The sequence below is a fragment of the Sciurus vulgaris genome (assembly GCF_902686455.1).
Source record: "Sciurus vulgaris genome assembly, chromosome: 8".
In the NCBI taxonomy this organism is placed as follows: Eukaryota; Metazoa; Chordata; class Mammalia; order Rodentia; family Sciuridae; genus Sciurus; species Sciurus vulgaris.
Window position 1 is genome coordinate 50,120,999 of NC_136468.1, and position 23,517 is coordinate 50,144,515.

General features: G+C 36.0%; 1 protein-coding gene across 7 annotated transcripts in view; it reads left to right on the forward strand.

Moving 5' to 3' along the window:
• The window catches only part of HEPACAM2 (HEPACAM family member 2), a gene marked incomplete at both ends in the record, with an annotated part of 50,029 nt that overhangs the window by 21,077 nt on the left and 5,435 nt on the right, over positions 1-23,517 (forward strand). For 4 of the 7 annotated variants that reach the window (XM_079152438.1, XM_079152439.1, XM_079152435.1 and 1 more), the window contains 5 exons: positions 10,196-10,492; positions 20,029-20,154; positions 20,238-20,262; positions 20,348-20,385; positions 21,661-21,734. In XM_079152438.1, the coding sequence (XP_079008564.1) occupies positions 10,196-10,492; positions 20,029-20,154; positions 20,238-20,262; positions 20,348-20,385; positions 21,661-21,734 (560 nt within the window). Of the gene's footprint in view, positions 1-10,195; positions 10,493-20,028; positions 20,155-20,237; positions 20,263-20,347; positions 20,386-21,660; positions 21,791-23,517 lie in introns of all 7 variants that reach the window. The other 3 variants (XM_079152436.1, XM_079152437.1, XM_079152440.1) reach the window with 2 other exon arrangements.

Genomic DNA, 23,517 nt, shown 5'->3' on the forward strand with positions numbered 1-23,517 from the left:
TTCCAATTCGTTTCCCTTTAATTTCTTTGGTTTGTCTAATTGCTCTGGCTAGAGTCTCAAGAACGATGTTGAATAGAAGTGGTGAAAGAGTGCATCCCTGCCTTGTTCCAGTTTTTAGGGGGAATGCTTTCAGTTTGTCACCATTTAGAATGATATTGGCCATGGGCTTAGCATAGATGGCCTTTACAATGTTAAGGAATGTTCCCACTACCCCAATTTTCTCTAGTGTTTTGAGCATGAAGGGATGCTGTATTTTATTGAATGCTTTTTCTGCATCTATTGAAATAATCATGTGATTGTTACCTTTTAGTCTGTTGATATGGTGAATGACATTTATTGATTTCCTGATGTTGAACCATCCTCCCATCCCTGAGATAAAACCCACTTGATCCTGGTGCACTATCTTTTTAATATATTTTGTATGCGGTTTGCTAAAGTTTTGTTGAGAATTTTGTATCAATGTTCATTAAGGATATTGGTCTGAAGTTTTCTTTCTTCGATGTGTCTCTGTCTGGTTTAGGTATCAGTGTGATATTGGCTTCATAGAATGAGTTTGGGAGGGTTCCCTCCTCTTCTATTTTATGGAATACTTTGAGAAGTATTGGAATGAGCTCTTCTTTAAAGGTTTTGTAGAACTTGGCTGAGAACCCATCTGGTCCCGAACTTTTCTTTGTTGGTAGGCTTTTGATGACCTCTTCTATTTCATTGCTTGAAATTGATTTATTTAAGTTGTGTATGTCCTCCTCATTCAGTTTAGGTAATTCATATGTCTCTAGAAACTTGTTGATGTTTTCAAGGTTTTCTGTTTTGTTGGAGTATAGATTTTCAAAATAGCTTCTAATTATGTTTTGTATTTCAATCCTGTCTGTTGTGATATTTCCTTGTTCATTCCGAATTTTAGTGATTTGGGTTTTCTCTCGTCTTCTCTTTGTTAGTGTGGCTAAGAGTTTATCAATTTTGTTTATTTTTTCAAAGAACCAACTATTTATTTTGTTAATTTTTCCGATTGTTTCTTTTGTTTCAATTTCGTTGATTTCGGCTCTGATTTTAACTATTTCCTGTCTTCTGCTACTTTTGGTGTTGGTCTGCTCTTCTTTTTCTAGGGCTTTGAGCTGTAGTGTTAAGTTGTTTATTTGTTGATTTCTACTTCTTTTGTTGAATGTGCCCCATGAAATAAATCTTCCTCTAAGTACTGCTTTCATAGTGTCCCAGAGATTTTGATATGATGTGTCTTTGTTCTCGTTTACTTCTAAGACTTTTTTAATTTCCCTCCTGTTGTCTTCTGTTATCCATTCATCATTCAATAGTGTATTATTTAATCTCCAAGTATTGGAGAAGTTTCTGTTTTTTATTCCGTCATTTATTTCTAATTTCAATCCATTATGATCTGATAGAGTACAAAGTAGCATCTCTATCTTCTTGTATTTGCTAACAGTAGCTTTGTGGCATAAGACATGGTCTATTTTAGAGAAGGATCCATGTGCTGCTGAGAAGAAAGCGCATTCATTCTTTGTTGGCTGGTATATTCTATGTAAGTAGGTTATGTCTCAATTGTTGATTGTGTTATTGAGATCTATGGTTTCTTTATTCAATTTTTGTTTCGACGATCTATCCAGCAGTGAGAGAGGTGTGTTAAAATGGCCTAGTATTATTGTGTTGTGGTCTATTTGATTTCTGGAATTGATAAGGATTTGTTTGACGTACATGGATGAGCCAATGTTCGGGGCATAGATATTTATGATTGTTATGTCTTGCTGATTTATGCTTCTCTTAAGCAGTATGTAATGTCCTTCTTTATCCCTTCTGACTAGTTTTGGCTTGAAGTCCACATTATCTGAAATGAGGATGGATACTCCAGCTTTTTTGCTGTGTCCATGTGCATGGTATGTTTTTTCCCATCCTTTCACCTTTAGTCTATGGGTATCTCTTTCTATGAGATGAGTCTCTTGCAGGCAGCATATTGTTGGATTTTTCTTTTTAATCCAATCTGTCAGTCTGTGTCTTTTGATTGATGAGTTCAGGCCATTAACATTCAGGGTTATTATTGTGATATGATTTATATTCCCAGTCATTTGACTCATTTTTGTTTTTTGACATGATTTGGTTTCTCCTTTATTTGGCTATTCCTTTAGGCTAGTTCCTCCCATTGCTGATTTTCATCGTTGTTTTTCATCTCTTCCTCATGGAATATTTTGCTGAGAATGTTCTGTAATGCCGGCTTTCTTTTTGTAAATTCCTTTAGCTTTCGTTTATCATGGAAGGATCTTATTTCATTGCCAAATTTGAAGGTGAGTTTTGCTGGGTATAAGATTCTTGGTTGGCATCCATTTTCTTTCAGGGCTTGGTAAATGTTGTCCCAGGCCCTTCTAGCTTTTAGGGTCTGGATTGAAAAATCTGCTGATATTCTTATTGGTTTCCCCATGAATGTAATTTGATTCTTTTCTCTTGAAGCCTTTAAAATTTTGTCTTTATTTTGTATGTTGGGTATTTTCATAATAATGTGCCTTGCTGTGGGTCTGTTGTAATTTTGTATATTTGGAGTCCTCTAAGCCTCTTGTACATGGTTTTCCATTTCATTCTTCAGATTTGGGAAATTTTCTGATATTATTTCATTGAATAGATTATTCATTCCTTTGGTTTGTTTCTCTAAGCCTTCCTCAACCCCAATAATTCTTAAATTTGGCCTTTTCAGTATATCCCATAATTCTTGTAGATTCTGTTCATGATTTCTTACCATCTTCTCTGTTTGGTCAACTTTGTTTTCAAGACTAAATATTTTGTCTTCAATATATGAGGTTCTGTCTTCCAGGTATTCTATCCTATTCGTTTCACTTTCTATGGAGTTTTTAACTTGGTTTATTGTTTCCTTCATTTCAAGGATTTCTGTTTGTTTTTTTTTTCAGTATCTCTAACTCTTTATTGAAATGATCTCTTGCTTCCCATATTTGCTCTTTTAACTGTTGATTGGTGCAATCATTTAATGCCTGCATTTGCTCTTTCATCTCCTCCTTCAATGTCTGCATTTGCTCTTTCATCTCCTCATTTGCTTCCCTGATTGTTTTAATTATGTACATTCTAAACTCACTTTCTGCCATTTCTTCTGCTGTGCTGTCATTGGGTTTTATTGATATAGTATCTAGGTTTGTTTGGGACATTTTCTTCCCTTGTTTTCTCATATTGGTCAGATGTCAGTGGGACTCTGTGATATTGCAGATTTCCTCTATTGGCTTATAGTGTCCCTGTAGACTTCCAGTGTATCACTTCCCAGCCTTCAGTAGCCTGAAGTCTTTGAGTAACTTGATAATGCAGTACTTCCGAAGAAAGCTGCCCCTAGCCCGCAACTGGTTCCAGGGCTTGGAGCTGGCTCTGTGTGGAAAGGCTCTCACTGGGGGGCCTGCTCCTAGCAGCTGGCCATGTGGGAGGAGCCCACCGTCGGAGTGTGCAGGGCTGCCTGGAGAAGACTCTCGCTGCCCTGCCCTACTATAATAAGCCACCCGAATCTGGGCCTGCCACCCAGGCCGAGCTTCACCGGGTGGGGCAGACTCACCCCGTGGCTCTATTTTAGTCTGAGTCTCTCAATGCCTCCTCTTCTTGAATCCTGGCTTCTGAAGAGAGTGGAGATGCAGTCACCCTCTAGTCCGCCATCTTGGATAGCCCCGTGGAAAAAGCCTGTGGCCGGAGGGGGCAGGGCCGCCGGGAGAGATCTCTGGCAGCCCTGCCCTGGTCCCAGAGGCTGCTTGCAGGTTGGAGTTCTCCACTGGCTTGGGGACTTGTGGCTGGCTCTATGTAAAAAGGCTCTCACTTGGCGGTCTGCTCTGAGAAGCTAGCCTAGAAAGGCGCTTCCTGCCGGTGGTAGCCGGGCTGCTTGGGGAAATCCCTGGCTGCCCTGTCTTGGTCCCTGAAGCTACCTGGGAGCCAGAGCTCGCCACACTGGCTCAGGGACTTGGAGCTGGTTTTGTGCAGAAAGGCTCTCACTGGGGGGCCTGCTCTGAGAAGCTGGAGAATCTGGCCCTGTGGGAGGAGCCCACTGCCGGAGTCTCTTTTTGTTTTTTAAAAATTTTCTTTGAACCAAAACTATGCTGACATAAATGGCAATGTAGCAGCAAGAAGTTCTGGAGAACCTGGATGATATAGAAAATACCTGCAAAGAGAAAACTGAATGAATACCTTGAGAAGAATTTTTGTCTTCCTCAAACATTACCATTCCTTATTTTGACATATGTTTTATAACAGTAACATCTCTTCTTCACATCAGTTCTCTTTTGTAGTTTACTATCTGTGTCTCTCTTCATCTATATACCTTCCTTTAAACTTCAGTCATAGATTTAAGCAAAAGAGTCCTGGAGGAAATGGCATAAACAATTGTAGGCATATGAAAATATCATTTTTGAAATGTACTGTTGTTTTGCTACATAGTTTATTTTAATCTGGTAAAATGAAAATGAGCTATGCACCAATCTCATTATTATCACAGAATATGTTGATACACAGTGTGAAAAATATAAAAATGGAGGAAAAAACGTAACTATAACTGTAAAGGTTAAATAGTTTACTTTAGACTCCTAAACTTTCTTCCCTTTTTTGGGTTATTTAAAAGAATTAAAATATCCCATTCTGAATAAGTCCATATTTCATAGAATATATCTATATCATATGCATATAGAAAAAGAAACTTCTCCTTTATGTTCTTTTATAAATAGTCTATAAAAATCTATTATGAAGCCAGGCACAGTGGCACAAGCCTGTAATCCCAGCAGCTCGGGAGGCTGAGGTAGGAGCATCTCGAGTTCAAAGCCAGCCTCAGCAAAAGAAGGCACTAAGCAACTCAGTGAGACCCTGAATAAAATATAAAATAGGGCTGGAGGTATGGCTCGGTGGTTGAGTGCCCCTGAGTTCAATCCAAGGTTACCCCACCATTGGCAAAAAAAAATCTTTTATGAATTAAGACGGACAGTAGAAAAGAGAACATTAAGAAAATTTACAAACGTGGGTTCTGGTTACTCACATCTTTGTAAGTTACCTATATGTTTAAAAAGATTTTGACTTATTAATTGGTAATCATGAACGTTATATTAACTTTTTCTTTGTTATTTTCAAACACAGAAACTTTTATTTGGCCAACATCTCATCTTATTGATATTCATTCATTAATTTATTAATTCACTCATTCATAATTAGATTTGATTAAAAAATCAAATATCATGGTCTTTGTTAAACAAATTACCTATCACATAACATATAGAAACACAACCCACTCTCATTAATTTGATAGTTTTTCTTGCTATTCTTTCATCCCTGTTTTATTGTTTGTTTCATTTTATTTTTCTTGGTTTCAGGTAACAAGAATTAAATAAAGTGTAAAATATGAAGATTTGTCATTTTTCTTATCTGTTGATGTGGCATCAATATATTTACAATCTTTATCATTCCACGCAAACTGGAAATACGTGCTTGTTCTTTCTTCATATGTTCTTCTTCCTCTTCCTTCTGACATCATCTTCTCCAGAATGGTTCACCTGTTCCCATCTGGTAGCACCTCCTTAGTGTCACTGTGAAATTCACTGTGCTCCTGCAAAATCCTACACAGATTTCTTCCCTTGTTTTCACTGCATTATGTTCTCCTTGACTCTCCTCCACTCATAAGCACCCCAAATCCAAGTAAGAATTCCACATTATTCACCTTTGTATCTGTAGGGCAACACTTGACACAGATTAAGAACTCAATAAAGTTTCTTGAATTTGACCAAAATGGAATACATTATTTTTGTTCATACCCTTTTCAGATTCCAGTGTTACTTGATGATACTGTGGAAAGGTTAAATTCCCATTATAAGATGACAGTTTCTTCATGATAGTGCTTCAGCCCTTTGTTTTTCTGACCTTTAGCACAGTTCCTCAATAATCTACTAAATGTCACATTCTAATATTCCTTCATAGAAGTTCACATTATAATTTAGCATGAATCATCTATTCTGTTTTCTAAAAGCACTTGTTTCCATGACAGTTTTCTTTATGAAAGCAGGACTCATTTTTTTATTTTGTCAGAAAAAAGTACAACAAAATCAAGCAAGATTGATCATATATTTATGGGTTGTGATGTCATAATTTGGTATTGGCCTTGGTGGCCAATACAATGTCAAGTTGATAATTCAGACAAATATCTATGTGCAGTTCAAAAGATGTATATGCCTTCTAGCTCCAGCTGTAAATAATAACGTAGTAACCACTACATTTTGTGTGCAACATATGGTATTGCTGCAGGGGAGTACTCTAAGTGATAAAAATTAAAGAAAAAAAAAAAAGGTCATTCATGGTAAATACTTACCATCTGCTCCCAAGCAGGGTGGCAAGCAGCATCATGACAGAATTTTCAGTACTGTTCCCACCCAGCCATAAATTGTTAAACAGAACAGATGATATGTGATTTTACAAGTCATTTAGTAAACAGCCATTCCTGAGGCAATGGGTTCATTTCCATTGGGAGACTTCTGTCAAAGGCAAAAAAGTGATCCATAATCCAAAGTCAAAATGGAATTATCCTGCTTTCATCTTTAGTATCAGAGGTCACTCTGGTTGAATCACTCCAAACATCTCCAACTAGATCATCCATTCACTTGAATAATGTGCTAGGCTTTACCTCAAAGTAGAGGGATGCTCAGCCTGAAGTACTAATGATAAAGAAAAAAAAAGAAAAGAAAATATAGTCAAAAGAAAATAGATTTTAACCAGTGCATTCAGGGTAAGATATAGTTGTGTGTGTGTGTGTGTGTGTGTGTGTGTGTGTGCGCGCATGTGTGTGTGTGAAGAGAGACTTGATCATATACTGAAATGTGAATATTGGTTCTCTGAGCAGTAAAATTACAAATGACTTTTCACACTGAGCTTCTCTGAAGTTTTGGATTTTTAAAGGAATTTAAGAAGCAATTTAAATGCTTCAAGGTGTTAGCTTCCAAGTAGAGGAAGAAGTTTGAGGAATTTGAGGCTAACTCTGAAGAGTTAGATATAGCATATAAGACAAAAAGAAAAGATGATGCCAATCATGAAACCCAAACCGTGAGGAAGTAGCAAAATTGAAATAAAAATAAGAGAAGATAAACTGAATAGAAAAGATGAACAAAGATAGATTTCTTTCTTTGAAAGTATTTTTATTTTAAGCTAGAGTGATTTTTTTTTTTTTAATTAGCTCATTGGCCTTATTTACTAGCCCTGGTTCACAATGACTGTGGGACTTCCTCTGTGAAGAGAATACACCCTCTAATATTAAAGAACTACAGCTTGTGAAAATACTTCTTTCTGGTGCAAGGTCCTAAGGTGGTTACAAAATGAGGAAGTTCCCAAAAAAGTTTTGAGTCATGTCAGCACACTTTGAAAGGAGTAATATTCATTTTTACGTGTGTTCAGTTATGAAGCAATTTGTTTTTACAGCCACATTCTGTAAACCCCAAAACCAGTGGGAAGACAGAGACCTAAGTTAAATGACTGTACTTTTATGATTACATTCCTTTTGTTTACATAGACTCAGGTCTTGCTCTTCCCAGTCACAGTGGAGTCCTCCCATTGGTTTCCTTCTGTGTGAAGGCTGGTTGAACACAGGTTGGAGGCCTTTGCTTTCCTGATATTCTATCAATGCTGACAACTAGAAGGGGCACTGCTGCTGCACAGAGTCAGAGATGTAGCCTCAGGACCCATGTCTTCAACATCTTGGTTCATCACAGTGCCTAGAACAGTGTCACACACACACAGTAACATCTCAATAGCAACTTTGGTTGAGTAAGTAAAGCAAATTTTCATTCCCAGTACACTACTACTTTTTAGAGGAGTTCAGAATAAGAGGGTTTCACTTCACAGTACACTGTTCTAAATCCCTGATCACAGTGGCTTCACCTGAGATTGCATCCAAGCCTAAAACAGGAGAGCAGTGTAACAAGGTGCTAGTGCAGTCACAGGAAGGGAACATATGTTCCTCCTCATTTTAATCCTCTACCCCAAGTTCCTGATTGCTTCAAATTTCAAAGTACAGTCAGCTGTCCATATCTGTGGATTCAGCATCAGCAGATTCAACCAACCTCAGATTGAAAATATTTGGAAAATTACTGCTTATATTCAGAACACGTACATACTTTTTCATGTCATATTTCCTAAACAATAAGTCATAACACCTACTTGCATAGCGTTTACATTGTTTTCAGTAATCTAGAAATGCCTTTAAATATTCAGGAGGATGCATGGAGGTTATATGCAAATGCTATGCCATTTTTTGTAAGGGACTTTAGCATCTGCAGTTTGGGGTACCCTCAAAGAGCTCTGGAGCCAATCACCCCAAATACCAAGGGATGATTAAACTAGCTTCTAGGTTTGCTTTCTGAAAGTAGGGTTACCTTATCTTAACATATTAATGTAAATCTGTAGGTTCCTTTCACATTTCTCTATGTAATTAGAAAAGGAAAAAGTTTAAGTGTATGTTCCCTACTTAAATATAAAACCTTGTTTTGAATCATTAGATTCTGTCATATCTTTGGAAATTTGTTTACCAAAAGGTAGGCTGATCAGAAAATACCAACATAATGAAGAGCCAGTCTGGAAATCTGCAAACTTGAGATTGGCTTGTCATATTTAAAGTAGGTCTAGCACAGTATGAATCATGGTGTTGGAAAGGTAAAAGAACTCTGGCAACCAGTTAATCCAGTTGTTTATATTAAAAGATGAGGAAAGCCAAGATCCAAAAAGTTTCATTGATTTCTAAAGAATACTTAAGTAATGTTTGACAAAACTGGTGACCCTACTAAAGTCTAGTCACATTATATTATTACACATGTTCAGAAATGAGTATTCAGTCCTTTTTCAAAATAAAATCAGGATCAAAGTCAGAATCCCCCCAAAAGATTACAAATTGTTTCTGCCTTTCATATACTAAATATATTATCTATATGTATTATCTCTCAAGTAAATATTTATTGATTTAATATTTGGTTGACTAATTACAGTGCTAATATATAATTAAGCAATAATTAATTGTAGAAGTAATAATGTAGGTAGACAATAAGAAAATACTCTGATAAAATTATATTACTTATACTTTATTTCTTTTTAGGGGAGTAATATGAATGATTAAATGCATATATCTTAAGAGTCCCAGTTCTGCTATTTAAAAGCTATGTGATCATGGACAAATATTTTTTAAATATTATAATGAGAATAATAACATCTATGTCATGTGGTTGCTTTAGAGCTTAAATGTGGTTATACATGTAAGAATTTAAAGTGCTTTCGCGTGGCAAACATCCAAAAAAATATCAGTTAATGATCCGATGAAAAATTAGTACAATCCTGACTAAAATGTGAAAGTCTTTACAATATAAACCAGGACTTAAGACTAGATGAGAAAATTATGCAGCTGGGGAATATTTTTAATCTCTCTTTTTATTCTCTGAAAAAAGCAGCAGGACTGTGTCTTCATGTGCTGGTGACCTGATACCATGGGATTGGCAAAACACTATAAAAGCCTTGGCGTGTGAGGGAAAACACCAGGGGATAGCTATGATTAAGAGGTTTAAAGATGATCAGTTGATATTTGTTAATGACAATGACGATATGCATTTTTCCAAGTGGAATCTTAAGGTTAGCTGAGGGATAGGAACTTTAAAAATTCTTTAACTGTTAAAATGTTATGAAAATGTGAAACACTCCTCAGTCTATTTGCACAAAGCTGTATTCCTTGTGAAACTATGCCTACAGTAAATATTTGCATGACCTATCCTAGCACTGAGAAGAAAAATAGATGATATTCAAAGTATGGTTGTCAAAGAAAAAAACAATGGACATAAAATGCTGCAAAAATATTTTGAAGTGCAGTTACTATTTCAGAAATATGGAGTTTTACAACAAGAATGTGCCTTTATCAATACAATATTGAAAAACTTAATGTCACAATAATGATAGTGTCTGTAAAACTGAATTTCAGGCTTTTCACTATTGCAAATAAGTTCAGTCACATCTCAATATCCATTTCCACAAATATCAGAATAAAACATATTTAGGTCTCATCTCTTATTGGAAGTCTAAACAAGGACCTGTTTGCCTAAGTCTCACGTGAAGACTTTCAAAGAAAGTAAAATACTGCTAAACTCTCCCAAGCCCCAAAGTATGTTGCAAATATTTATGTTACCCCCTCTTTGTCTTTTTTGCATTGATGCAGATGGACCTTATGGTCTTCAAGTTAATTCTGATAAAGGGCTAAAAGTAGGAGAAGTGTTTACTGTGGACCTTGGAGAAGCCATTCTATTCGATTGTTCTGCTGATTCTTATCCCCCCAACACCTACTCCTGGATCCGGAGGACTGACAATACAACATATGTCATTAAGCACGGGCCTCACTTGGAAGTTGCATCTGAGAAAGTAGCCCAGAAGACAACTGACTACGTTTGCTGTGCTTACAACAACATAACTGGAAGGCGAGATGAAACTCATTTCACAGTCATCATCACTTCCACGGGTAAGCATAACTTAAAAGGACGGTACCCTAACAAAATAAATGCATGCTGGCCTTGCTTTCCCTTGTCTAATACCTATGTGGAAGAGAAAAAACATTGTGGGATTGTTCATATGCTTTTCTAAAAAAGCTCTATTTCTCTCTTTCCAAGGTTAACTGATTTCTATGACTCAAAGAAAGAAAACCCAAAACAAAATGAAGGGAAATTCTGTTGCTGACTTTGAAGGGCTATGGATAAAAAGGAAACTTAAGATTAATTACTTCTAAACCTGCACAATTACCTTCCTTCACATTTTACAAATAGGAATACAAGAGAAGCAGGCTGCTTATTTAAAGGGCTTATAACTATAGCTGCATTAGGTCAGATAAATACATCTCTGTATGTTGGAATTCTGATTTTTCTCTTTGGCTGTCCTTCTCATTGTCATTGAAGAGTTCCACTTGTCGTCCTTTAAATACACGAAATCTGTGGAAGTTCTCAATTAGATGCAATACCTTGAAAATTACAAAAGTTTTTAAGTGTAAAATTAAGCATTCTCTACAAATCATTTTATTTTTAGAAATGTTATGTTCTTATAAAAGGTTAAAATCACCACCTTGGATGCTCACTAACTTTCCATTTTTCCATTTCATTTTCCTGTATGATTTCACTCATTCAGGAAATTCTCATGGTTTCACCTAACATTGCTGCATCCCAAATTTTTATCTTCAAAGATCTAAAATTGTATACCCAGCTGCCTTCTGGATTTTCCTGCTTAGAAATACCAGAGGCAGCATCTAAGTCCACTAAACCGCTTTTTTCCCTGCCAAACTACTATTATGTGTGCATTCTCTTTCAAAGTGAATAACCCTATGATTTACCAACCGAAGATGAAAAGCTAAATATTATCTTAGACTCTTCTCTTGCTTATTGCCCTACGCCCCCATTCAATGACCAAGTGCTGTCCAGTCTCTTTTCTTTCACGTCTCTCAGATCCATGCTCTTCTTTCCTTCTTTCTTCTTTCTTTACTTTTTTTCTCACCTTGCTTTCCCTCCCCCTCCTCCTTTCTGTCCCAACCCTTTTCTTCTTCTTTTTCTCCACCTTTTTCTTTTCCCTCCTCTATTACTATTTCTGCTATTATCAAGTTCTTCCTAGATTTCTCTTTGCATATAGAAAAAAAAGATTCCACGGGAAAAATTTGAGGACAGGTTAAAACAGGAAGCAGAGGTTAAGGTGCCTGTGATTAGTGAAGGAACAGGTTCACAAAGAGTAATGCCCATTAATACTTTTGTCACTGATGTTCTCTTTTTTCATCTCTATAGCCCTGTTGCCTATGATAGGACCCATAACATAGAGAAGATCTATGTTTTGTTGAATAAATGAAGTAAGAATATAATCCTTATAATTCTTATGCTAAAACTTTCAATATATGGACCTTGGGCCACCAAAATCAAAATCACCTGGGGAGGTTGCTAAAAATTTAGTTTCATTAAGACACCTCAGACCTACTGGGTCAGGATCTTGCCGGTAGGATCTGGGAATCTAAATATTTGGCCAGCACAACTTTGACAATCACTTGTTTAAGATGTTTTCTCCTTTGTAGAATTCTGAGTTTATTAAAAAGCTCTTAAAAGCTGAGTGTGGTAGCACACATCTATATCTACCAACTACTTGGGAAACTGAAACAGAAGGATTCCTTGAGCCCCACAAGTTTGATTAAATCTGAGCAACATAGCTAGTAAGACACCAGCTCAAACAAAAAAAAGTTCTTAAAGATCCTTTAAGAATTATAAGACTATCACAAACCTGCAGGTGGATGAAGAAATGTATAGTGAATGGGTTCATCCTGGAACTCCTTTAGATTGAGGTGGGGAGTATTATATTTTCAAACTCACCTGAACAGTATACTGGAATTTATGCACTGTCATAGGCAGTTATTTTATATGAAGAAAATATTATACCCTATAATAGGGTGCTATCCAATAAAACTCTCTGCAATGAAGGAGATGTTCCATATCTACAATTTTGAATATGATAACCACTAACTTCATTTGTTTTTTTTTTTTTGAGCAATTAGAATATGGCTATAAAGATGAAAAACTGGATTTTTAATTTTATATCATCTTTATTTCAATTTAAACTTTTTAAATAGCTACATCTTTCTAGGAACTACCACATTGAGTAATGCAGCTCTAGAATTTTAACGTGAATTATGTTTCATTAACGCAGCAAATGATAATATAGTTCCCTTATAGAACCCCCGAATCATGCGTTTAGGGTGATTAAAGTTAGGCACTTATTTATTCCTTGTTTAAACACTTATTATGGATCAAATATGGGTTAGTAGACACTGAGAATGAAAAAAATAATTTTTCACATGAAAAAAATAATTCCTGATATCAAGAATTCCTGTTTACAGACTGAGATGGGTGGCAAACATGTAAACAGCTAAGCTACATACTCTGTTTTCTGTTTTACTAACTTTTTATAGGCTTAACCAACTTTACACCCAGGTAGCTACTCAAAACATAACTTTAAAGTAAGCTACAATTAAGTACATAAAATAGTTTGGTAGCAATCTGAATGTCATCTTAGACGTGTTCTTTATGCTCACTGCAAGTGAAAACATGGCTTTACTACGTAGGAGTATATTATAGTTAAGGCTTTTCCATCACCTAAACTTTCACCAAGGTATTTTTATAATATCAGAAGCCCCCAATATTTGATTAAGATCTTATTACCAAGGCCCAAAGACAGCTACAGTCTTAATGTCAGATAATTGCCTTTTATAGAGTCTAAAAAACCTGTTTGACCTGTATAAAGACCAACCATTTGTTATTATAGTAAATAAGAACAGCAGGTGCTTATTTTTCAGAGGGATTCAGCGTTGTCAACATTAGTGACTTCTTTGTGGTTTTCAGAGTTATTTTCCAACCCCAAGTGTCCACAGAACTTTAATTCAAACAATAGCAAAATGAGGGAAAATGAATAGTATTGATGTGCAATGCAGATTAAGTGTACACTACCTATAGTTATAAATGATCATCAATTTGGCACTACTGACCATCCACACTGATGAACAAGCTGTATTAAGATCTGAGGGGAATTTGACTTCATTTAGAAGGATATGGCACTTGTCTTTGAGATGTTTCCAGAACCAAGTTGGCATTTGGTTCAGCCAGAGTCAAGTTGTAGGAAATAGATGAAACTCTTTGTTACTAATGAGGCAAAAAACATGTCTAGCCAAAACGTCTCAGCAATAAGATATGAGGGCAAAGGAAAACAGAATCAAAGATGACTCCAAGGTCACAGATACAAAGAGAAAATAACATGGTCAGAAAATAATCAAAAGTTTTATCGTGGACTTTCAGTTGGGGAGAAGGCGGCTAGAATGTGGCAATTAGCTCTGTTTTTCTGCCTGTGTAAAACTAAACCAGATGGTGACTTCTACCTCTGTGGGTTATGATTCACATCTAATTTGAGATATTATTAATTGATCTTTCTGCATCTCAGTGTAGATCCTAAAGAAAACAAAGGCAATGGGTTAGGATCACACAGCTAATGAGTGATAAACTAATATCTGAATTCAAAATCTGTTTAACCACTATATAAACTACGTCTCTTGACGTCACTAAGAAGATTGATGGGACTAATGTCTTTCTTAAATAATATCTAGAAGTTTCAAGGAAAGAATTGCTATTAAGATAATTTACTATTTGTATTTTGAGAAGTAATTATTTTATCACCTTAATTTAGGACTTCCTTAAATGCAGATGTCTCTACTTCAGAGTTTTAACTGAGCCTAAATCACCACAACATACAATATAGATAAAGTGAAAGTGTTTATGGAAGTGTAATTATCTAATCATAATTTGAAGATTCGCAATTAATGAAGGCATTCAAGAATATAAATAATGTAAGTTCCTTAAGACAACATGGCCATCATTTGAGATTTAGCCATAACAGGAATGTTTTGAATTTGCATATAATCCTGAGAAAGCTATCACTTTAACAATTACTTGTATTCATATCTTTGCATAAAAGAGAATAGAAAAAGAACCCAGGAAATTATTTAGTATCTATCTACAAATTTCTCAAGTCAAGGTCTCCAGTTTGGTCTCCACTTTGGGCCACTAGAGATAATGATTGACATAGAACAAACCTGACATCCAGACCCTGAGACCTTGTGTGACATCCCTCTGGGCATCCACCACAGAATAACTATTTTCTCAGGTGGGGTCATGGAGGAGTGTGGAAATAGCACAACCTTCAATGTAAGCACCTTCATCTCCCTAGGGATATGATTCAGCTGCCGTAATCAGGGAACAGATTGGGTGGGAGAGATCTCAAGACTCCATTCTGATCTAGAAATAGACACACTGACTGGTAACATATGGCTCTCCTGTTTTGGGTGCAGTCTCTTAAACAGCAGGGTTGCGATACCATGGATACCACACCTCTTGCCCATATTTGCATTTAACATGTTGTTCTATTTTATTTGTTTGCTTAAGGAGGAGGCAAATAGCATTTGCACCCGGGCTTTGGTAAATGAGTCAATCATGTTTAAATAATGGGAAGAATAGCATGATGTGGGCTAACGAAAAGTATAAACTTTATAAAAGGAGAAAAAGGGAAAGTCCTACAAGTGTCCAGAACTGCACAGGGATCCACATACATACTCTGGGGCAGTGTGGTCAGAATTTCCCTACTGTCTTTGTTTTCATGTTGGAGTTGTGGAAGTTTGTGTATCCAAAACACTCTATGTAGGGCTGAGACCACAGCAGCTGTGCCCTTTGATTTGCATTCTGGAATATAGAAACAGTGTTAACAGCAGAGAACCAGAATACTCCAGAAGGTGGGGGTGGGGGCAAGAAAGAGATTTTGTTCTGAGAAAAGAACCACCCCTATTCTTATGATCCCTAAGGAGGATGCCTGGCCTTTGACACAGCCAAGGTTTGGGTTTGACAGTTGCTGGACACTACCAGGTGATTCTCTCATGTAGAGTAAACAGAAGCCCAGGGGAAGAGGCAAGAGGGCAATAAGGAAGGAGTCTAAAGAAATAGGAAGAAATGGGGGATGGGAAGAATGTAATTCTGCATAGGAGAGACTTGTGCAAATTAGGTCATTTCAGTAAATTCTTACCAAAAGAGATAAAAAGTTAAAAACAAAGGAGAAGAGGGGAGATACATCTTAGCATAAGACATCTAATCATCCTACGTTAAACTTTCTAATGGACTCCAAAATTAGAGAATTGTCCAGCAAAGAGCTGATAAAAGCCAGAGCGAAACTTCACTATTAGAATGAGAGGTGTTCTGAAATAAGAATTAGCATATTTTCAGGGAATTTTTTTCTTGTTGTTAATTTTTCCTTTTATTTTCTGTGGTACTGGGGATTGAACCCATAGGTGCTCCACCACTAGCTACATGCCCAGACAAGTTCTCACCAAATTGCATAGGTCGACCTTGAACTTGCAATCCTCCTGCCTCAACTTCTGAGTCGTCGAGATTACAGGCATGTGCTACCTTACCCAACTATTTTCAGGTTTAAGAAAATAAAATAGATTATAATAAAGTGTTTTTTTCTGCAGTTTTACTCCTGGTAAAGCATATCATAGAAGCTCAAAGAGACTTAATTGCTATTCATTCTTGTTTGAGGAGTCATGGGTTATTGAATTTAGGCAAAGATAGGTTATCACAAAGTGAAAGAGTTGAAGCACCTGAAGTTTGGAATTAGAAAAGTCTAGAGGAAAAACTGATTAATATAAACCTATTTGCTAATTGAAGAAAATCATTTTGAGCACAGAATGAGAAAAAAATTGAATTCCCAGTCAGGAAAAAAACAAAACAGAACAATGTTCCAGCTTCTGTTCTAGAACTTACTATGGCAAATATTAGTTTCTCTGACATTATTCCTTTGTACTTCTAACTGGTGATGTAAGTTTTTATTATTTTCATTATTATTGATATGATACAACTATACCAAATAAATGGGAAGCAAATACAATCTGTAATTTTTTTACATGTACACATAAGACATGTTTAATTGTGCATTATCTGAAAATTCCCTTAACTAATTTTAACTCCAATATTAGATTCAAACATGAAGAACTAGAAAATTCCTTTGCTAAAAGTAACTATTATTTGGTATTTTTTAATTGATTTTTTTCTTTGTTTGCTTTGCTTTTTCCTTTCTTTTTCTTTTTCTTTCTTTTTTTTTTTTTTTTTTTTTTTTCTTTGTGGTGCTGGGGATCTCATACATTCTAGGCAAGCACTGTACCACTGAGCTACATTCCCAGTCCCTTTGTTTCCTTTTTTTATTATTATTACTTTCAGTATTTCAGAGAGCTTTCTATTTGTCTTTATCTTATTGAGAACCACAGTAGAGTATGGATTCTTCTAAATTTGTATCTTCGGAGTGAAATTGATGAACTCTTCTTGAGCATCCAAATTACACCTCTAGGATGATGAAGAATCTGGAAACCAGTTCTAAAAGAACACCAAAATGATGTGGGCATGTTGAGTCTGAAGAACAGAATTGTCAGGGAGATGTGAGGGTTCCACCAATTGACATAGCATGAAACAGAGAACAAATTTGATTGATTTGTTGTAGCTTCAGTTGGTAAACTCAAAAGTATTTGGGCTTCAGTATAATGGTGAAAAGAGCATAGAGTAATAGGCATACTAGATTAAAATTTGAATACTGGAGTTTTAAATATTCATCTTTAATATAGAATTTTTTCTTGCATTGTGGAAACATGAAAAACAACAAGAAGGGTAAAAGTATTAATTTCGATTAAGACTTTTTTAAGTCTCTAGAGTTTGAGAAATAAAATGTATAACTAACAAGCAAAGAGAAAATGTATAACTAACAAGCAAATGAAATAAAATACTGATGAAGAAAGGTTAGAAAAAGAAATAAAAATGCAGGAAGTATAGAATAATTACATTGTAGATCTAAGCCAAAATATATTAGTCATTATCTTAAGCGTTAATGAACTAAATATTCCAACTGAAGGACAGACATTTATCAAACTGGATTTTAAAACTCATTGAATTTTACTCACAGTTTAACTGTAAGTTTAAATAAGAGTTTGGCAAAAATCAACAAAAGTATTTCTGTGAGAAATGATTAGCTATATGGAATTAACAATAAAGAATATTGAATATTTTATTGTTATTTGTAAATTATGTGCTACACATCCTTTATGTAAATAAAATTTATAAATAATGTATGTATATATGCACAATTTTTTTGAGACTGAGTTACTAGTATGCCACCAGATAAAGTGTCCTATTTACATAATAAACTTCTAAATCTCTCTGGCTGTCCCAATCATAAAATATCCAAGCAAGAATACAACTTAAAGGCAATTGTTCTCACCTCATCCTTTTATTAATGTGAAAAATCAAAACCTTGAAAGTCAAAGGGCTCACCTAAGGTTTCAGAGCTCTTTAAGCTCTTTCAAGAGGACAAATCTATGAAGCAGGAGGACAATATTGAGAGAGAGAGAGAGAGAGAGAGAGAGAGAGAGAGAGAGAGAGAGAGAGAGAGAAACTAAGACCGCACAAAGGAATCACCAAAGTGCTAAAGTAATTCCAAACTACAAGGCCACCTTTCTCACACTTGGAAAATATGATTTCTTCTATAACTTATCAATAAAGAGGAGGTCAACTATCTTTCTCTTACATTTTATGATGTTCTAGTCTAGGTCTAGAACCAATAAAATGACATTCTAGCTCATTTTAAACCACTTTAAATATATTTCTGCTACCCAGTTTTAAAAGAGTTTAAATTAAAATCTGTTTAAAGGCAACATCTTGTAACTGTTATTCCATAGAAGAGCATTTTAAGAGTAAAATTTTCTGAGTGCATATTAGAAATTTATCAATTTCTCACTCAAAATGAGGATTTTTATTTAATGAAGATTTTTGATAATAAAAAACAATCTTGATTCTCCCTTGAGGACTCGAGGGGAAATTGGAATATGTGAACAGTGTCGTATGGAAAATTAGAAGGGATAACTTGATTTCCATGACTTGTTTAGCAGAGTTTGGTATATATGATCTACACTACATTTTGAAACTATTCTAAGTGAAAAAGACAAGAAAGTATAGATAGGTCCATACCAAGGGAAGATGAATGCTTCCTGCTGATCCTGGCTGCTAAAGACCTCAACGAAGATTTATAGTCCTGGATGACAGGATGCAGGCTCATATTTAGTGCAGAACTGAGTGACCACATATTCTTCACCACACCCAGAATGGAATTGGCATCAGATGGCTTTCATTCCTACTTTACTCTGAAAAGAAATACAAGCACCCTCCATGATTCATTTCCAAATCAATATCTAAGTCACATGGTAATATGAATAAGATCTGTTGTTCACATTTGTTGGAGGTCACAACTACTTCCTACAGTACAGGTTAAATATAACTAAACAAATTATAATCTGGAACTGGTATTAACATGGCTGCGGTTAATAAATTGTGTTAAAATAACACTAGAGGGAGGTAGCATCAAGTATTAAGAGCCTGGGGTCACATCTACCACTTATAAGCCTCAGCTTCCTCATGTAAAAGAGGAGGTGATGAAATAAACACCACCCTGATAAGAACTTTGGGACGAGTGAGTGAGTTAATATGTCTCGCACCCTTAAAACACAGCCTGACATAGTGCAAGTACTCAGCAGATGTTAGCTATTAGCACTGTGTTCTACATAGTCATATTAGCAAAGGGAAACTTAGAAGACAAAGTGAATTTTAGTCATAAGATGAGACTTTAAATGTTTTATTGAAATGAACATTCATTTCATTTTCAGGGTTGATATTTCTTGATTGGTCAAAAATAGTAAAGTGGGGGTGGGAGGGGTTAGCATTAGGGTTAGGGGTAGGTTTAGGGTTAGGGTTAGGGAGGGGGGCAAGAATGGAGAAAGGAAGAACTGTATAGAGGGAAAAGAGGGGTGGGTGGGGTGGGGGGGAAGGGGGAAAAATGGCAGAATGAATCAAACAACATTGCCCTGTGTAAATTTATGATTACACGAATGGTATGCCTTTACTCCATGTACAGAGAATCAAAATGTATCCCATTTGTTTACAATAAAAAAAAATAATAAAGTGTATTTGAACTAAACACCTTCCCTCTCACACCTTTAATTATATACCCCACCTCCTTAGAATGTTCACATTCTTCAGTCACACTAAAAAAAAGTGAAATGGAGAGAGAGAGAGATCTAGTATCTGGGGATGCAGAGACAATGAGCTGACACAGATCTAAGTTACAGTGGCAAACACTATCAAGAAGTAAGACATGAGCTATGTGCTCATTGAGTATGATGTGTCAGCGTTATCCCAGACAGCTTACCACAAAAGTTTCCAATCATAGATATCCCTAGGGAATTTCATGTGGGTGGGTGTGTATGTGTTCTAAAATAAGTTTGTTCCTTTCATTTGGTATCTCTCTAGTTTTGCAATAGTGCCTTCTTAAAAATATATTGAATGATCATAAACTTGTAAAGTCACATCATAATTTATTACTAAAATATATTTATTTTTTATTCAGGACTAGAGAAGCTTGCACAAAAAGGCAAATCATTGTCCCCTTTAGCGAGTATAACTGGAATATCACTATTTTTGATTATTTCCATGTGTCTTCTCTTCCTGTGGAAAAAATATCAACCCTACAAAGGTAGGTTAAGGTTAAAAAAATTAAGTTATATATACATACTTTTATATATACTTCACTGTATTTTTTTTCTCTTTTGGTTTTAGCTATAAAACAGAAGCTAGAAGGCAGGTAATGTATGTTTCTATGAAAATAATTTTTGAATGTGTTTTGCTTAATTATCATCCCGGATAGAAATACCTATTTGTCTTTTCAGGCCAGAAACAGAATACAGAAGAGCTCAAACATTTTCAGGTAATATTCAGTATTATCAATGTTAATGTACATTAATTAATGTTATTATTTTAATTAGTGATATTAGTTGATATCACTATCAATATAATAGAATGTAAGCTGATATGAGTATAATATTTATAATAATATAACATTTATAATAATTGAATAGTGCTTTCACTTTACAAAGTGCGGTCCCTGTTTTCGTTTTATGTAAGCCACAAAAGTCTGTAAAATAAGCCTGGAAGTTACTCTCAACTCTGTTTTACAGGCAAGAAAACTTAGGATCAAAGAGATTAAATCACTTTCCCAAAGTCACTGAGTTCTGCTGAATCCTTGTTCATTGATTCATTATTGTTATTTTGAAAACACAGGAAGGGCTGTCTCATTCATTACTTCCTAGGGGAGCTGTGATGCCAGCAGCTCCATCCCACACAGAAGAGGAACGGGAGGTTTGCAGGGCCAGTGCTGCTGCTCTGTCCCCAGCTGACCCTCATTATCTTCACTGTTGACTCTACACTGAGTTGTTACAAGTCGACAATGGGGATTTTGCTCAGGCCTTGGCATCGCAGGAACCAGTTCAGTCCCTCCTATTCCGCATCCCCCCTTGGGAAAATTATTTTTCTTGACCTCCACTTCTTCATCTATACAATAGAAATAAAAACTTCTTCCTAGTCTTGCTGTGAGAATTAAATAAAATTCTGTAGGTGAAGAACCTAACACCCAGATGCTTAATAAATGTGGAACTTATTCCTCTTGTCTAGCCCTTACTTACAAATGTTTGCCTGCAGAACAGGGAAGGACCCTGAGATCATCTGGCTTCTCCCAACCACCTCAACCCCATCACTTTACAGCTAAAGTATATTTGTGATATGTGATATGTTGTATTGTATGATTTTTTAAAATATCTGAGCACCTATATTACTTACTCTTTTCAGTTATGGTGATTTCTGTTAGACCTAGCAGGGTAGATATCATGGGTGCATCAAAGGCTGCTGTGACCTCCAGGCTGAAGCCTTGGTGTCCATAAGTCTGAATACTGAGGGCTACAAAGGACAAGCCTGTCCACATGTGTGTATTTGAATATATAATACATTGTTCCCACATCAGGCTTTAAGAATAATTGTTCTAGTTCAGTTTCAATTCAGAAGAGTTATTTCTAGCACTGCTCAAGGGCAGAATTGGTTTTGTACCTATACCATTTAACTCAGACAATAATATTTTATAAAGGTTTTAGAAAACAACAATTGCAAATCAAAACATTGGATTTGTAAGTAGTACTGTTTTCCATTTCAGGCCATGAAGATGCTCTGGATGACTTTGGAATATATGAATTTGTTGCTTTTCCAGATGTTTCTGCTGTTCCCAGGGTTGGTTTTCCTAGTGCCTGATTAACCAAGAAGTAGAATTCTGCTTCACCAGAGGTGTAAGCAGCATTTGTTTAAGAACTTGGGCAGTGTGGTCCAATGGCTGGATTTCGCCCTACTGCATTGAGCAGGGTTGACTCACTCTGTAATGAATGATGTGGCTGGAGAGTTAGCTAAGGCATTTTTTTCCTCAGCTTTTATAAGCTAACACAAATAAGGAAGTGACATTAAGTAATAAGCATTCTTTACCTGGTTAGCTTAGCAAAGAGGGAATTAACTAGGTTGAAAGTCAAGAGAACTGACTAAATAAGAGGATCAGGAGTTCCAGGTTTAAATAATTCTGCATCGCTTCAGTGACTGCAGTCCCCTCCATCACTTCACTGAATTCTCTCTCTGTTCCTCGGTTTCCCTTCATTTCCTCTTCATAACTCTAGAGGGCGTTTCAAAGTTGATTGATCATATCCTTGAAGGTACCTCATGCTCTTCATAAGAAAGCTGTCATATAGTAGAGACTAGGGTATGCAGACAGACATTTTTATTCTTATCCTAAAGATGCATTCATTAATAAAGGGAGCAGGAAGTTTTTGTACAATCAAAGCCATTTTTGTTCAGTCTGAAAAGATCTTTTAAAACATTCAGTTTTGTTTAACAGACATAATGTGTCTCTGAACTAATAAGCTCATGAACACTTTTATAGATTTGTATAGGACCAGTTTTTCCTCTTCTTCCGCATTCCCCTATGATAGTGAATTTATGGAAGGGGCTATAAATGGTTGACTTGCCTCTGGGCATTCTCGCTTCCATTTTTTTAAAAGAACTAGTTGCTGTTAGAAAATGGTCACTTTTCTTGTTCAGAGCATTCTGTCAATGTGTAAGGTTCATCCAGTAAGTCCTGGCCATAGACTTTATTTCAGAAATGCCATGTGAGTAATGGAGAAGAGTTGATTGGATTTTATCCTCCCTAAGGGTAAGTCACTAACACCAGTGCCCACATTGTCACAGATGAAGAGAACTGCCCTGGAAAGGCTTTGCATTGCCCCATGCAGTCCCAGGCAGGATTAGCTCACCCTTCACTTCCACAACCAGAAAGACAAAAATATTTGATTGATCAGTTATGTAAAAGAACTTCTCACAGTGGCAGACAGCACCTCTTTGAGACATGCCTTCAATTGCTAGAGCAGAAAACTGAAGAACTAAGAGGACTTGTGGTTGACTCTTTGAAGCAGGCAGTTTATTTAAAACATTGCACAAATTTTATTCCTAAGAATTCACTGGAAAGGAGTGAGATTTATATTTTTAAAAAAACCTTAAATTTATGCTTGTGACAAATTAATGAAGCTACGTAAATATGAAAGACTAAAAAGTTTTGGATACAAATTGGGAGGCCCTCTATTGGCTCAAAAAGCTACAGTCCTCAAGAATTTGAAGCAGAGAAATTAAAATGCATCTCAGAAGCCCCGCTTATTTGTGGCATAAACAGAATAACTTGATTTGGAGCTATGCCCATTTTCAAAGCTGCAAATTCCTGAGGAATCTTCTGAGGTTCTTAATTGGTCATGCCAGGTGCTTTGGGGAGGAAGTGAGAAATCAAAACTAACAACCAAAGGAGGAGAATGGAGACAAGAATGGGAGAGGAGGATCTGAGTGATAAGCAGCCCTGATGGCAGTTATGTGGGAAGGTAGCAGCCAATGCAATGACCTTAAGAAGAAAAGCAGTACCAAAAAAACCTAAGATCTCAAAATTTAAGGAAATAAGGGAAATAAATTGAATTGCTAGGAGGTTTGT